The following is an 18,169-nucleotide window of genomic DNA, read 5'->3' on the forward strand; positions in this document are numbered from 1 at the left end:
TGTATTTATTAGATCAATACACACACTGACATGTATTTATTAGATCAATACACACACTGACATGTATTTATTAGATCAATACACACACTGACATGTATTTATTAGATCAGTACACACACTGACATGTATTTATTAGATCAGTACACACACTGACATGTATTTATTAGATCAATACACACACTGACATGTATTTATTAGATCAGTACACACACTGACATGTATTTATTAGATCAGTACACACACTGACATGTATTTATTAGATCAATACACACACTGACATGTATTTATTAGATCAGTACACACACTGACATGTATTTATTAGATCAATACACACACTGACATGTATTTATTAGATCAGTACACACACTGACATGTATTTATTAGATCAATACACACACTGACATGTATTTATTAGATCAATACACACACTAACATGTATTTATTAGATCAATACACACACTGACATGTATTTATTAGATCAATACACACACTGACATGTATTTATTAGATCAGTACACACACTGACATGTATTTATTAGATCAATACACACACTGACATGTATTTATTAGATCAGTACACACACTGACATGTATTTATTAGATCAGTAATTCACTGGTATTTGATAAATGATCATGGCATTTGCTGTGTGGAATCACCCTGATGTAAGACTAGTCTCGTGTATGAAGTGAAATCTGATTTAGTATACAATATATATTTTATACCGTTAGTAATCAATCTTGTGTTGCAAAATGCACTGCAAAACAATTCACGGTTTAAGTAAAGTAAGTAAAACAAAGGAGAATACATGTCAGTGGTGATGTTGCTGTCCCCTGCAGGTCGAGTGGACAGCGTGGTGATTGACAGCGATGTGACCAACTACACCTTGTCCAGTCTGTTCCCCGCTACCGAATACCAGATCAGTCTCAACGCTGTCAGAGGCAGCCAGGAGAGCAGAGTGGTCAGCACCTCTGTCTTCACAGGTAGGGGTCTAATACTTACCTAGAAAATAAAATAAAAGAACAACTAAACTAAACAAAACAACCCGAACAAACTGTATCAGGAGCATCAGAATCCTCCCCAAAACTTTCTTTTCTTTTCAAAGACATATTGTGCTGTGTCTTAGACAGGGCCGCACAGACACACAGATGTGTGGATTAAAATAGGTTCTCCCTCTCTGCTTCATGTCTTCTTAATCCTCTCCCCCCTCTCTCCCTCTCCCTCTCTCTCCGTCTCTCTCTCTCTCTCTCCCTCTCTCTCTCTCTCTCTATCTCTCTCTCTATCTCTCTCTCTCCTTCTCTCTCCCTCTCTCTCTCCCCCTCTCTCTCTCTCTCTCTCTCTCTCTCTCTCTCTCTCTCTCTCTCCCTCTCTCCCTCTCTCTCTCTCTCTCTCCCTCTCTCTCTCTCTCTCTCTCTCTCTCCCTCTCCCTCCCTCTCCCTCCCTCTCCCTCTCTCTCTCTTTCAGTCTGTTATTATTATAAGTAAGAACTCTCAAGCTCTAACTCTCAGATTCTTATTGTAACTTGGTACGGAATCACAAAGACACAACTCTTGTGTGTGTGTGTGTGTGTGTGTGTGTGTGTGTGTGTGTGTGTGTGTGGGGAGAGGAATGGAGCGTGGAGAAGAGCAGATGAATGTGTGTTTGCATGCCAATGAGACCTGATTCACTGGCAGGTTTAAGAATCCACTGAGAAATTATCATTATCCTCTCTCTCTGTCTGTCTCTCTCTCTTTCTCTCTCCCTCTCTTTCTTTCTTCCTCTCTTCCTCTCTCTCTGTCTCTCTCTTCCTCTTTCTCTCTCTCTCCCTCTCTTGTCTCTTTCCCCACCATCCCTCTTCTAACAACCCCGATGTGCTTACAATGGAGCACAGCCTTTGGGGCTGCAACAGCCTGAAAAGAACGAAGCTCTGAAGTCAAGCTTGTTAGAAATTGTAAATAACATTTTCCTCGCAAACGCACAACGCCCGACCGGGACATTTTAATACAGCAATTCAACAACAAAAGCAAACAAGGGATTTGGAAGAATAATCCAACATTGTTTGGCCAAGTATGTAATGAGTTGAAAAACAGGGCAGTTGCTAATACACGGACTTAATTTCCATAATTAATGATTGTCAGAAAGGCTAAAAGAGCAGGGAGCGCCAACACAGCATCTCCTGCATATTGACGATGAATGTGAGAAGGTCCATACCAAGTGGAACATGTGGAAGACTCGTTTGAGGGCTCGTTAATGACGATGCTCGTTAAAGCGTGTCAGGCCCCCATAGTAGAGTATCACTCTTCCCACAACTGAGGCCATGTCCACACGGAGACGAGTTTAGGTGTTTATCCGCTAAAGTTTTTTCTTGTATGGACGTTTCGTCCAGACCCAAAGACTGTCAACCGGGATGAAGGAGCTTACCAGCTATCCCACACCTGGGACACAGTCCTGCAACGCCGCCCCCTGCCGTCGGATGGACCATCAGACAGCAGGGGGCGCCAGGGGGCACGGTCATCCCACCACTTCAGGTGGGATGAAAAAACTCCATATAACCATAGATGACGTCACACCAACATCATGTGACACCTCTGATGAAAGACTGCAGAAACAGCAGTCAAAACATGTCAGGTACAAACATTGCCTAACTGGCCTTTATAGATGAACTATTCTAAATAATATATACGAGTAGGCCAAATTAACCTCTTTAGTATAGTACAGACAGAACCAGCGTTCTGAGTATACGTTCTGGGAGAATATGTTAATTTTTGAAACCGGGTCCCAGAGTGAACAAATCTGAAGATGCCATCCTTGCACATAGAAAGGCCCTTTTCACCAGATAGCTCACCTAGCCTGGGCACTATAGGCACCGAAGGCATGGGAAGACATACCCCCGGTGCCAACAGCATCCCAGGCGAGAATCAAACCCAGGACCTTCTTGCTGTGAGGCGAGAACACTACCGCTGCACCACCGTGCCCCGTATTTTCAGTGAAACAGTTTATTTAAGAATGTCAGAATGGTTTGACGCCATTCAAATGTTTCTTTACTCTGCAAACTCTGACATTGAATGGATTTCAAAAAGTAGTGTTAGTCACCTACTGTGTTAGGGTGATTACGAGATCGAGAGCTATGACTGGATTGGACTATCCTTGAAGAACGAGGAGGGGAGTCTGCTTATTGATTTATTTTTTGCTTTTTTTAACCAGCTCTCTACTCCATCTCCATTGCTAATCTAATTGACTTGGCAAGCCTCCAAATCTAAATTCAATTAAACCCTTTTGCAATTAAAGTAATGATTTTAATCGGGTTTGTTCATCTACACTGATAGGAAAGACTGGGAGTGACTACGTCGTGCTACTCGGCACAACTCTATTTATTTTACGATGATTATGCTGACGAGGGCACGGCTATATTAATTACTTCATCTGGGCAGAGCTTTTAGAACACATGCTGTATTAGGTATTCTCCTGCCGCGCTCTCCGCCGTGCCAAAATAACATGCCTATGGAGAAATTGGGGTTGAAACATTGAGGTTAAAGGTATAATTAAAAGCAAACTGGATTTTGGCAAGTCCTGCAGCCTGTGAGAGAAATGAAGCAGAGGGTGGAGAAACAGTGAAGCTCTGGAGACTAACTGAGACCTTCTACATCCTATTTGACTGCATAACTTCTCTTTGATGTCGGCTAGAATGGAATAAACAAAATGGCGAGCAAAGTCATTAGTAATCAGTGGGAATATACAGCGTTCTGCTGTATGGTATTTGGGTTTCTATAATTATAACTCCGATATGGGTTGAAATCATGGTTTTTCGTTCAAAACTGTTTCGGTGTACTTGTATATATTTCATGCCATTGTGCCACGACACCACAAGACGTTTGACCCCAACGTAATGTTGTATTTGCATATTATAAAACACACCTGACTGAGTGTACGGTGCTATAGGTTTAAATACAGTAATGTTGTATTTGCATATTATAAAACACACCTGAGTGTACGGTGCTATATGTTTAAATACAGTAATGTTGTATTTGCATATTATAAAACACACCTGACTGAGTGTACGGTGCTATAGGTTTAAATACAGTAATGTTGTATTTGCATATTATAAAACACACCTGAGTGTACGGTGCTATATGTTTAAATACAGTAATGTTGTATTTGCATATTATAAAACACACCTGACTGAGTGTACGGTGCTATAGGTTTATATACAGTAATGTTGTATTTGCATAGTTTAAAACACACCTGAGTGTACGGTACTATATGTTTAAATACAGTAATATTGTATTTGCATATTATAAAACACACCTGAGTGTACGGTACTATATGTTTAAATACAGTATGTTGTATTTGCATAGTTTAAAACACACCTGAGTGTACGGTACTGTATGTTTAAATATCGAGAATAATATGTTTAATATTTATCTTGTTATTTGGAAACATTTGGTCTGTTGGCTGATGAACAAAATGGCTTCCGAAAGAAAAGGGCATGTATTGATCATATATACTCTTTATCTACTATAGTTAATGCTAGAATACAAGAAGGGAGACCTATTTTTAGTTGTTTTATTGATTTTCAAAAAGCCTTTGATTGTATTAACCATGATCTTCTCAGTTTTAAGTTACTGAAATCCGGTATAGATGGTAAATTTTATAGTGCCTTAAAAGCCCTTTATCGGACCCCAGTGGCCTGTGTGCAGGTCAATCAGTATAGAACAGGTTGGTTTCCAACTCCATCTGGTGTCAAACAGGGGGATGTACTCTCTCCCACGCTGTTTGCCGTCTATATAAATGATCTTGTTTTAGAAATTAAGCAAGCAGCTATTGGGGTTAGATTGGGTGACCTTACGGTTGGCTCTCTTCTATACGCAGACGATATAGTCCTCCTTGCCGAGTCTGAAAATGATCTTCAAAGTTTATTAAATATTGTGTGTAATTGGTGTGGGAGATGGAGGTTGAGGATCAACAAGGAAAAAACTCAGGTTATGCATTTTAGGAAGAAGGGACATTTACTTTCTGAGTTTGCTTTTTGTTTTGGCTCCGCTCCTTTATTCTACACTGAGCATTACAAATACCTAGGACTCACACTAGATGACCACCTTACCTTTGAAGAAGGGGTAAAAGTTCTGTCGGACTCTGCAGGTAGGGCTTTGGGAGCGATCCTTAATAAGGTTAAATTATGTAGAGACCTTGGTTATAAAACCTACACTCAATTATTTAATTCTTGTGTTTGTCCCATTTTAGATTATGGTGCAGGGGTTTGGGGTTACTGTAAGCAAATAAAATGTGACACAGTTCAGTACAGAGCTATGCGCTGTTTTCTGGGTGTGCATAAAATGGCCCCTAAACTTGCAGTATATGGTGACATGGGATGGGAGCCATGTGAAGTGCGACATAGGGGTGACATGGTGCGACTGTGGAATAGATTTATTAATATGCCCGATAACAGACTTACTAAACAAATTTTTCTCTGGGATCTTTCAAATAATTACTCTTGGTCAAATGCGCTTGAAAAGATATTTGATATGTCAGGTCTTCAATATATATATAGAAATAAATTATCTTGTTCTGTTAGTCAAATTAAAACAATATTATTTGAAAATTATAAACAGAAATGGTCAGAAGAAGTTCTGTGTAAACCAAAATTGAGAACGTATAGTCTGATTAAACACATTTATCACCCAGAGCACTATGTCACCCTTAACCTGAGCAGAGCTCAGAGGTCAGTTTGTGCCCAGCTGAGATGTGGTATCCTGCCTCTGGCTCTGGAAACCGGGCGCTTCCACTCAATTCCTGAGGAGGACAGAAAATGTCACCTGTGTGATCTGGGAGAGGTTGAAAATGAAATGCACTTTCTGTTCTACTGTCCGTTATATCACAATCTTAGACATAGGCTTTTCTGTAAAATTTCTTTTGATGAAGGTCCTGATCTGTTTTCTATGTCTGATGATTGTAGACTTCAGTACTTGTTTACTGAAAAAGTGTTCCAGGTTGCTCAGTTTGTGTTAAATGCCTACCAACAGCGTAGGATGGTACTTTATGTTTGAGATATAATCTTTTCTTTCATTGTCTGACATGTTCTGGAGATGTATCATATTCTGTTCTTTCATTTTCTTTTTCTTGCTCCTGTATGCTTTGAAACTAGTGTCTTGTAAGCCCATGTGGGCTGGGCACCTTAAGGTGTATGACACTTTGAAAAATAAATAACTAACTAACTAACTACAGTAATATTGTATTTGCATATTATAAAACACACCTGAGTGTACGGTGCTATAGGTTTATAGTAATGTTGTATTTGCATATTATAAAACACACCTGAGTGTACAATACTGTATGTGCACAAATACAGTACGTCAGTGTAAATAACTATGTGAGCCATAGAGGCAAACGCACACGAAACACAGAAAGATAAAGGGAGGAAGAGAGAGAGAGAGAGAGAGAGAGAGAAAAGGAAAGCAAATCAAAGTGGAAAAAAACAACTCTGATTTCCTTTCAACATATGAACTCCATGATCTTTTTGAGGATATTGATTTTGTGGGATGTTAGTTTTTCTTTTTCTCCATCTGCATCAGTGCCTGCATGGTAAAACACAACTCAACATAAATAGTAATATAATATATATAAATATATAATATTGTAGCAAACATTTCTTAATGATTCACAAGGAGGCAACAGCAGCATGAGACCAATAGTGCATCCTGGGTTTCCTTCACCGCCAGTTCAGCTGATGGCCTTATTATTGTTATTATTGTTACATGTATTATACACTGTATTTATATATTGATATATTATTTTATTTCTCTCCATCTTACCTGTTGTGTTGTAATCCTAGCGATGGACATGCCAGCTGAGTTGACGGCTCTCAACATCACGCCACAAGGAGCGCTGCTGAGGTGGAACCCCCCTCTCTCCAGCGTCGACAACTACGTGCTCACCCTCACACACAACCAGGGTGAGTGGTGTGGTCAAGAAGAAGACATCATCGAAATGTCTCCGTTCATTAGATGACATATCAATGTATGTGTCATTAACTATCAGAGAAGAAGAACTGCAGGGCACATATATAGTTATTATATATCACTGCAGTGATCTCTCCTATTGTACATACGGTAATAAATTAGTATCGATAGGTTTCAGTTCCATCAAATTAGTCGTGTTGTTAATTTTGTCTTGTCAATCAGTGATATAGATTGCAAGCAAGTCCTTCACGTGGCCGACCCGGGTTTGAATCCGATCCGTGGTCCTTAGCCGCATGTCAACCCCTCTCTCTCTCTCCCCACCTTCCCTGTCTGCCTACTGTCCTATTAAATTAAGGCAAAAATACCCCCCCCCCCCCCCCCCCCCCAAAAAAAAACAACAACCTTAAAATAATGATCATAATTTGTAAACTTACCGATATTATTATTCCGATACCGATATCTTTCTTGAATATACAGTATCTAAATATTTGGCCAATTAAAGATTTTTTTTTTTAATATACCTTGCAAAAAGCAGACAAAATTAAGAAAATATACAAGGCGAAGAAGGATACGATTATACATGGGCAAATTACGGCCAGCGGCCCACGCTGGAATTGCAGATTCCGATCCGATCCGATTCGTGAATTATGTCAGTATCGGCACCCGATACCGATATTGGATCGGATCGGTCTCATCCCTAGTCAAAATGTTTAACTGCTCTTGATCTCAACCATCACAATCTTTCTAACGTTCAGAAATTGGCTGGGAAAAAGTGTTCAGGAAAGCTTATTTCTCATGTGTCCGTGACCCTACTGACTAAAGCGTGCCTGCAGTTATCCAGAGAGAAGCGTATTGCTCGGCCCTGAGCCTCACAGTCGATGTATAATTGACACCCTGCCTGAGTGGATTGCAGGCAGGCACAGACAGAGACAGTATCTATATGCTGGACAGATACTTGGAAAGCACACCCAGCCACTGTCTAGAGAGCTGCAATGTAAGTTGTGGACACATTCCCATGAGTGTTGCATCACGCATCAACAAAATGTATCATTTTTGTATCAAGCGGTGTGACTTTCATCTATAAACTATATCATATATTATGTAAAAATGTGTTTTTCTCTCACTATTGACTCAATCTAATCCTAATTTACACACGGACACTGAGAGGTCAACTGACAGGTCAACAAGTCAATAGATCCAGCAATCATCCTTATGCTCAACAGTTGGAATACTTGGAAACCTGCCTCTTGGCAACATGGGCAACTTTTTACAGCACACGTCAATATCACCATAAATTAAACTGTACAAGCCACCACGCTCCTGCCAGTGAGCTATTAACTCTTCACTGTCTTCATTACATGGCCTCTCTAGCTCGCTGCCTCCTGTTCACGTTATAAGGGTTATTTTCCTAACCTGCCATTTTTCACAATAAATGAAGACACAGTTTGTTAGAATTGAAGACACAGATTGGTAACAGTGTGGTAATTTATCTGTATTAGTGTGAACTAATTGGTCATGCTGACATTAGAGTCATAAAATGGTTGTGAAATGATTTATGAAGGCAATCAGAGATCAGGCTGAAGAATGTAAGTTTCCTCAATTTTACATTTTATGTATCAATGCATCATAATCCTGTATAACATTGGATGCACACATGACGTTTTAGCAGTGCAAAGGATATTTAGTGTTTCACTATGTCACACATGACTAGTCGTCACCAAAACTACATTTCCCAGATGAAACTGATTTTTAGTGCAGAATGCTTGGGCCTGGAAGCTGATCCTAAGGAGCCAACAGCTTTGAGATTAAAAATGTATGTATCAGCCAAAGTAGCCAGGTTGGACTGCCTTTAATGAGCTTTTGAGAAATAATTTAGTGAAAGCTATTTAGTCAAAATTGAAAAAAGAAAATGACTCTGTCTAAATGTACAGTAGTCATTATATAATAGAATTGAAGACAGTCCATATTCAGTAAGCTATATAATTACATACACATAATTATTAGTATGAGTTATTAACTATGGTTGCATATCACACACATGTAGACATCATAATCTACTGCCAGACAGCTTATCTGTTCTCTGTGGGATTGAACAGTGCATCGTGTTCTGACACAAACACACACCTACACACACATACACACACACACACGTCACACACACACACACACAGCCTTGTGTGCTCAGTCTTACTGCACGTAGTTGACCTTGCTCCGTCAGATCATCTCCCCTTCTTCCTCTCTGCTCTCCTCAGTATAAAGACTTATGACAGCTGTCAGATCTTTACTGCGTTCTGTAACCTCTGTATTACATACATCATGTATACATTGAGATGTAATGCAATTTACAGGGCTAAATGTAATGACTTGATATTATTTATTTAAGACAACTTTCCTGACTCACTGGCTTCATTCAATATTGGTCATCATTTTCATATTGGCTGAATGCTATTGTTTATTAACCCATTGATACCCGATGCAGCATTTGCGTGTATATCCCTCATTTGTGTGTGTATCCCTTTAAGACCGCGAACCGCGTCACGCGGTTAAAGGGATACGCGGTTAAAGGGATACACACACAAATGCTGCATCAGGTATCAATGGGTTAGTGAAATTCCATTCCACAACAGTCGTTGTGAGCACTAAAATTGTGTGTGTGTGTGTGTGTGTGTGTGTGTGTCTGTCTGTGTGTCTGTGTGTCTGTCTGTCTGTGTGTCTGTGTGTCTGTCTGTCTGTCTGTCTGTCTGTCTGTCTGTCTGTCTGTCTGTGTGTCTGTCTGTCTGTCTGTCTGTCTTCCAGTAGCAGCTGATACTTTCCTGGTGGAAGGCAGCAAGCAGGAGCACCAGCTATCCGAGCTGAAGCCCAGCACCAGCTACTCTGTTGCCCTGTATGCCAGCAAAGGCCCCCTGACCAGCGGCACCATCATCACCAACCTCCAGACACGTATGCAGCCACTTCCTTTTGTTGCTTCACCACACTTCTTTTTTTTTTTTCAATATTTTATTTTACATTTTTATAGAACAATAATAATACACAAACAAGACAAATAAACAGGCTCAGACACAGTCAATAAAACAAAACATACATCAGCGATGCTCAACATTACAACATGTTGCATAAGGTGCTTGTATCTGTAATAGATATTGTGCATGGGGTCCCACGCGAGGGGTCCAGGAGAAACCAGACAAGAGAGCCTCAGACACTATTCATTCTTAACCTCATCAAAGTAGACCAAAAAAGGCTCCCAAATAGTCGAGAACCTTTTAAGCGAGTTGGCTCTCAGGGACCTGAGTCTCTCCATCTGTATAACAGAGATCATGTCCATCAGCCACACCTGAAAAGAGGGGGAAGAGGAGGACTTCCATTCCTTCAGAATGAGTTTTTTTTTTTGGGAACAGTTGTCCCGAGTGTCAGAGATTGTTGTATCACCACACTTTTTGCCATCAAAACACAGGTGACTGGAATCAGATCAAAAGATACACCCAGTGGTTAATATGCACCATACCAGTTTCCACCATGACCCTGACGTGGTTAAGTGGTAAGAGAGCAGAGGGTGTGGAGTAGTGACCCGGATAACAGGGGAATTGGCCATGTACAGTTGGGGGGCGGGGGGGTGGGAAAGTACTTCTAAAACATTTGGACTGCACAAATGTTAGTGTCACTGTTATGATAGCAAAACTAAAATGACAATACTAATAATCTCACATGTGCTATAGCAGTGGTGGTAATCTCCTTGCTGTGGTGGGGCACCCCTGCTAAAGAAACACTGTCAGTGCCACAATATGATCTCCATCTCTTCTCTATGGCTGCACTGAAAGTTCTCTCCATCTCTTCTCTATGGCTGCACTGAAAGTTCTCTCCATCCTTTCTCTATGGCTGCACTGAAAGGTGCAGCCATAGAGAAGGTTGAAGGAATCGTTCCACTTAGGGGCCCTTTACACGAGGACAGTTTCTGAAAGAAACGACACAATAGCGTTTCCTTCACACCTTTTCCTTCACACCTTCTCCCTGTTTACATGAGCGCTGTTGAATTTTTAAAACGCCGTAATGTACATGCCAGGTCGCTAGGTGGCAGTGTGATCACCTTATTCTTTGCCCATACAAGGACGCTTACTGCATGACGTAATTTCGCTTTAAACGCGGAAGTAGAGTACACTTTCCGCAGTCATTTAGACTTGCCAAAAAGCTTTTTTCAAGCTAAAAAACCCCCAAACTGTTAAAGTTTTAATATTTGTTGGGTGAGAATGTAACATATATGTGACCAGTTTATCAGAATAACGCCTATTGGAAATCTTTAACGAGCAGCGAGGACCGGGAGCGCTGACTGTGGTCTGTCACCACTGCTACTGGCAGTGAGAAAACACTGTCGACTGCTTTTGTAACTAACGTTAAATGCCGACCGGGTACAGCCATCGGCTCCTCGCAGCAGTAACGCTATGAACATACAACTGAAGTTGGCCGCAGTGTAGCTTCTGAGTGTTGCCAAACTTCATTCATACTGACATTTTATTTGGTTGCCAACTCGCGCACGGCATCGCGTGTGTCGCCTGTGCAGGCACGTCAGAGTTTCTGAAATGTGCCGTTCCAAAGTGATTACATGGAGCGCTCAGCGGGGAGCGTCACCAAGAATTTCACTCTGGAGGGTGGTTTTAAAATGTGTCGTTTCCTAAGCGCGAATTCGCCGTCGCCGTCTTAACGGGAGGCACTAACGATACAATAATTCCCCGTTTCCATAGGAAACCATCCTCGTGTAAAGTGCCCCTTAAACTGAGTTCCACAAACTTTGTTTTTCAGGGTTCCCAAGAAAGAAAGAAAAAAAAACGTTTCAGTCAGCAGAGGCATTCGTATCCCCCAGGGGGAGCCAGGCGACAGAGTTACCTGTCCTGTTCTGTGCTGCGCTGCGCTAGAGAAGCTGCTCAAACCAGAGAGGGCAGGGCTGCACAAACAAACCAAACTTCAAAACACAAGTGGGGCTGTAGATAATTAGGTGTACCAACCATGTCAATGTTCTGCATATTATACTGTAATACCTCATACATAATAAACAAGTGGACTTGGTGGTTTAAGGTGATTCTCATTTGCAAACAGAAAGTGTCTAGTGCCTCTTGTGCCTCAACACTTCTCCAGAGAGCAGAAGAAAATAGACAAAAAGACAAACATTTCCAGCCCAGTTGTAGCTCGACTCCTTCAAATAAAAGTCACTCTTTGTTTTGTAGGCAACAAAACAACAACCCCTGAGTGGAGTGACACAGACTCATCAACCTAGGCCATCAGGAGCAGACACCAGTCTGTGTCACTGCACTCAGGGGAGTGGAGCAGACACCAGTCTGTGTCACTGCACTCAGGGGAGTGGAGCAGACACCAGTCTGTGTCACTGCACTCAGGGGAGTGGAGCAGACACCAGTCTGTGTCACTCCACTCAGAGGAGTGGAGCAGACACCAGTCTGTGTCACTGCACTCAGGGGAGTGGAGCAGACACCAGTCTGTGTCACTGCACTCCCCTGAGTGGAGCAGACACCAGTTATTGGAGTGAATTTGATTGGGTGGAATAGATATAAATAGATTTAATTTCTCTGTCCTAGAGAAAGGACATCTAGCTCTTCTTCATCTTCGATAATACCAACCAACATGATTGAATGTTCATTCTGTGATTTCAGAATAAACATGTCAAATGAATATTGACACATTATCATTGTCTGAATAATGGAGGACCCCTCAAGGACCCCTAAACTGACACAAATGAGACCACAGACACCCATCTGATACGATTTTATCTTTAGAGGGTTTATTACAGAAAGTGTATTAAACCCATGAACCAAAATAGTCATACATTCTGTCATCGTGTTACTTATAGATGGAATTATAGTGAAAATAAATCATTCCCCTTTTTGCTGGGGACCCTCTGGAACCCCCTCAAAGACCCCACTTTGAGAACCAAGTGCCCTAGGACACTGGAATAACAACAATGAAATTTAGCAATATCCCCTTTTAATTTACTTCATTTCACCAGGGAACTAAAATTCAATAAAAGCACAATGAGAACTAATCCCTGGGCTTAATCAAGCGCTAGCCTTGGTTTATAGCAACAACAAAAAAACTAATTTATATTAAAACTTTGTAGGAAAATGATGCAGGCCATCGGGCAGCACTACTCAGGTGCCAGCTTCCCGTGTGCACACAGACACACAATTGCTCAACAAAAATAAACACATGCAACACACACACACACACACACACACACTCTCTCTCTCTCTCACACACACACACAGACACACACACACACACACACTCTCTCATACACACACACACTCTCTCACACACACACACACACACACACTTGCACGCGCCCTCCCCCTGCTGGTGTGTTGCTGACATCTAATCACACACGGGGTGAGTGAGTTATGTCAACTTGTGAGGGACCTTCTCTGCTTCTTAATTAAAGCCCCTAATTGAATTCATGCAGCCTGGTTCTGCTCTGCTCACACTGCTGCTTTTCTGCAGCTGTTCCGCTCTGATAGAAAATGTCACGTTGTGACAGAAGAGGATGAGAGCTTTGATTGGACTGGTTGACTCTTCTGGCTTTGGCTCTGTCACATGTCTCTCTGTTCTGTTTGTGTCGGGTTCTTTCTGCCTCGCTCTCTTTGTGTTTCACTTTGCTCCTCTCTGTCTCTGTGTACTTGCCCGTGGTGTTAGGGATTTGTACTCAGGCTTTACATAAGGCCGTGGTGTTAGGGATTTGTACTCAGGCTTTACATAAGGCATCAAAATGCATCTTCAAAAGAAGGAAACAGCAGCCAGTGGCTGTGGCTGAGAAGAACAGGCAGGAGTTGGGGCTCAAAGTACTGTATGGAAGTCTAACGTGACTAAGATAGCGTATCATAGACATGCTAACTCAAGCGCGTAGCCGTGCACTGGCGTGATTCCTTTTCACATAGTGAAGTGTATTGTTTCTGGATCACTGGATGCAAGAGGATTTGTGCAGAGGGGGGATTTGAAGCCAGAAGAGTGAATTAGCCTACGACTGTTAGCTACGCTGCTGCTTCTGAACTGCTGAGTGGGCATCAGCTGTCCCCATTACCCTGCTGTTGAGATTAATGGCAAGGTTGAAAATTATTGAGTGAAATAGTAAAATATATTGAAGTCTTCTGGAGGGGGTTGCGGGCCTAGATTAATAACGGTATAAGAGGTGCCAGTTTGAGTTCAAAGTTCAAGTAAACGTTATTGTCCCCGAGGGGAAATGTGTCGTGCAGCCAGGTAAAAACAGAGAGAACACAAAGAAACATCGGCACACAGACTCAGTTACAGTGTGAATATAAAATACATGAATAGGTCAAGTGGCAGACAGAATCCACTGACATACTCCTTGAATACACAGGCCAGCTTTCTTTTAGGCACTTCCGCGTTCTTCCGCATGTGCGGCAGGACCAAACGGTGACCTGGTCCAGGAGGTCTTGCCTCCTCTTGTGGTCTGGGAAGTGCTGGTGATTGATTGTCGTCCACTTTGATATCCTTAGCAAGGAAGGATTCGTGACATCACTGATGACATCACAATTGCTCAAGTGACATCACTGATGACATCATCATCGAGTGACTGGTGACGGTGAACGGCACAAAAAAACACCAAAAATATGCAACATATCTGGCAACCACATTTTCCGAGGACAATGTTGGGAAAAATACTTGCTCACTGCTTTTCTAACTTGCAGAGGGAGGAAGTGTCTATCAAGGCAAAACAGCGCATACTACCTCAACAAAGTCAGCAAACCAGGCAAGATTAAAACGAATAAATCAAACGCACACTGCGTAAAGATGTCTCCCAGTAGATTTATTTCAGACGTTTCGGTCTCGCGATCTTCTTCAGAATAGTTTTGAGTGGATGTGCGCGATCTACTGTTTATCTGTATGAAGATTAAAAAGAATGCCACAACAACACAAGTAATGCATGAGTTACATACGGTACGTAAGCCAACTCTTAAGCTTTATTACTGTATGATAAACACCTGTCTACTGCTAGAGTCGGGGCAATGGTCAGTAACAGGACTATAAACAAGCTCTATCAGCAAGGAACATTTATTGGTCTGAACCACTCAGGATCATTGCATGCAAATAATGTATCTCAGAGCCTTGAAGACAGGACAGGACAGCACTTTGAGTCAGCGCGGGTGCAGCCCTGCATCTGAAGCTTTTTCAAAATCCCCATGGTCAAAACAAAAAGGAGCTGTTAGGAATTTAAATGACAAAATTGAATTGGAAGTAATTGTACCTGTGTACTACAAAGAGTTTAACAAAACAGAGTACATCTTCATGAAGGTGATACGGGCAAGATAAATACCGCAACGCGTTTCAACCGTTGGTTTTTTTTTGTTGGGTTTTCGTCAGGCTGTGACAGCCTGACGAAAACCCAACAAAATTAAATTTTGTCATTTAAATTCCTAACAGCTCCTTTCTTCAATTTTTGATATTCTACTGTGCCTGCTGAGCTGTTTTGGTCCACACATTGTGTGTTTTTCCCAAAACAAAACAAAAACATACATGATTTCAGTTCAACTCTTTTTGTAATCAGCCCAACTTACTAACATAGGTTTCAATTTGTTTTATTGCAAAACACAACAGGCAAAATATGTTAAAACTGAGATGACTTACATGGTAATGATGACTATACAGTTGAATAAACATGAGTTCTAATCACATTCGATGTGCTGTAGATACAGGACTCACTGGAATGACCATAATTATGTAGAATGACCTCATTAAAACAAAGCATTTCAAAGAACAAAAAACAAAAAATTAAAGAGGGCGGTTTGCCGGGTAATCTGCCAACTTTCAAACCAAGGGAAAAATGTAATGTAATAATAAGAATCTTCATCAAGGCGTCTGCATCGAAACATTTAACAAGTAGCATTATTTTTACTTGATGTCCACTTCACATCACTACTGGCCCTGAGGGGCTTGTGGTGCACCACCACCGCCCGTGGCCTGTGGGCTGGCTGTGGCGTAGTAGGCGGCCTGCTGGCGGTAGTACTCTGCCCAGGCGGCGCTGTAGTCCGCCTGGCCTCCTCCTCCGGGCTGCGTGGCGGCTGTGGCCTGAGGAGGGGCTTGACCTTGGTTCTTGTAATACTCCTCCCAAGCCTTGGTGTAGTCCTGAGGCTGGAGAGTCTGTGGACCTTGCTGCTCGCTGCTCTGAGTCGTGTCTGGGACTCCTCCGCTGGTGGGCGTCGTCATGGGAGGAGCCTGAGGCATTCCGCCATACTGAGAATAGTAGGCTGCCCAGGCGGCCGCGTTGGCCTCAGTCGCTGCTTTATTTGGATCGGGCGGGCCCTGCTGCCAGTGTGGGAAGCTGCTGCTCCATCCCTGAGGAACAGCTCCCTGGTTGTACACGGGTGCACCGCGGCGTCCGATGGGGCCGTGCGGGCCACCACCGCCCATTGGAGTGACCGGTGCCCCGATTCTCTTCTCCACCAGTTGCCTGGCATAGTCGATCTGTTGAGGGGAGCCCTGGACTGTGAACATCGTGACGTTGGGGTCAGCGTTGGGCGGCGGGGGGTTCCTCTGCAGCTCGATCCTGGCTCCAGACTGCTGGCCGATGGCCTGGATCGTCTCGCCGCCTTTTCCGATGATGAGGCCGGTCTTCGTGGCGGGGACGGTGAAGGTGAACTCCTGCAGGTCACTAGAAGAAGAAGGGCCCATGGTCCAGTTGGCCTGCCCGCGGCCTCGGTCACGGCCGCCCCAGTGTCCGCCCGGAGGCCCTGGACACTGCTGGACGCTCCGCAGCAGGTCGGAGATGATCTCTGCGGCGTGCTGAGCCTGCTCAGGAGGACCCATGATCTGGGCTATCCTCTCTGATGTGCTGCTGTCGTCCTCCTTAAACTGGATCCTAACACCTGTGTCACTCTGGATTTTCTTAATCATCTCGCCGTTCCTGCCAATCACGATTCCTACTGCGACCCGGGGGACAGGAAGATCTAGGCTGTGCCCGCCTCCTCCTCCTCCTCCCATCCTGGAGCCATAGTCACCCCTCTGCTTCCTGAAGCCTTGGTCTCTGATCAGCTCCATCACCATCTCTTTGGCTTTCTGAACTTTAAAGGGTTCTCCTGAAATGCAGAGAAGTTTGTCTGTGCTTGTGTTTTGTGGTCCTTCTTGGATCATGACCATCTTCACTCCGGCTTGTTCCTGAAGGCTTTTGATGGTTTCCCCGCCCTTACCAATGACCAGGCCAGCTTTAGATGCTGGGACCATCATCTCCTGGATGCCTGGACCGTCGTCGTGGGGGAATGCTGCAGTGGGGCGTCCCTTCTTGACGATCTCTGTTAATACCTTCTTTGCGGCCTGGATGGAGTCTGGTGGTCCTGTTAACGTCACCGACCTCTCTGCCGTCCCACCACTGTCGGGGGCAATTTGGATTCTACATCCAAACTCTTGCTGCATGCGAGATATCTGCTTGCCTCCTCTTCCAATAATGAATCCAACCATTCCATCGGGAACCTTGAATTCCTCTGATGTCGATTTTGGGGAACCGCCCATTCCTCCCATGGCTGCTGAAAAGGGGTCATTGGACATTGGAGCCACTTTCCTTGTCTCTGGTTGGTCTATATTGAGGTTAGGCTGCATTGGAAAAGACCCACCCAGGGTCCTTGTCTGGCCTCCGTAAGCAAACTGGCTTGTTGTAGGTAGTACCGCAACGCTGTCACCTCCGAGCTTAGCTGCGATCTCTTGCGTTCGTTGAAGAGCGTCTTTAAAGGTGTCGTCGTTCATTCCACCAGTACCAGAGGAGCCCATATCCGCAGCTTTTGAGTGACCTCAGTCAGTGATGTCATCAGTGATGATGTCACCAGTGACATCACTCGAGCAATTACGATCTTATTTATAAATAACATCATTAGTGGGTACAGTATGGCATCAGTGATTTATGACATCACTGATGACATCACAATTCAGTCTGACATCACTGATGATGTCACAATGCCAATGACGACATTAGTGGGTATGACATCATCAGTGGTGACATCACAATTGCTTGAGTGACTATGACATCAATAGTGGGTATTTATTTCATTTATTGATTTATTTATTTATTTGTATTCACCATTTGTAGGCTACTTTTGTTTACCTTGTTAATAGTGTGTATTACAAGCAACACTATATTGTTTCAGACCACTTTAAACTGAACATGTTACAGGCTTGCCCATAACAGTGTCATTCTGTTTGTCTGTCAGCCTCTATTGAGGATATTATTTTGTGA

General features: G+C 43.0%; 1 protein-coding gene and 1 pseudogene across 2 annotated transcripts in view; one reads left to right on the forward strand and one right to left on the reverse strand.

Annotated features, from left to right (window-relative positions):
- Positions 1-806: 806 nt before the first annotated feature.
- LOC310797401 (tenascin-R-like) overlaps positions 807-18,169 on the forward strand; it is a gene marked incomplete at both ends in the record, with an annotated part of 57,872 nt that continues 40,509 nt past the window's right edge. Inside the window, 3 exons of the mRNA XM_083659770.1 lie at positions 807-981; positions 6,807-6,926; positions 9,730-9,873. Of these exons, the coding sequence (XP_083515896.1) occupies positions 807-981; positions 6,807-6,926; positions 9,730-9,873 (439 nt within the window). The remainder of the gene's footprint in view (positions 982-6,806; positions 6,927-9,729; positions 9,874-18,169) is intronic.
- On the reverse strand, positions 15,862-17,706 carry LOC310797318 (far upstream element-binding protein 1 pseudogene; annotated as a pseudogene). Its single transcript has one exon. The product of its transcript is annotated as a far upstream element-binding protein 1 pseudogene (transcript).

This window comes from Poromitra crassiceps (assembly GCF_964638095.1).
Source record: "Poromitra crassiceps genome assembly, chromosome: 23".
Classification (NCBI taxonomy): Eukaryota; Metazoa; Chordata; class Actinopteri; order Beryciformes; family Melamphaidae; genus Poromitra; species Poromitra crassiceps.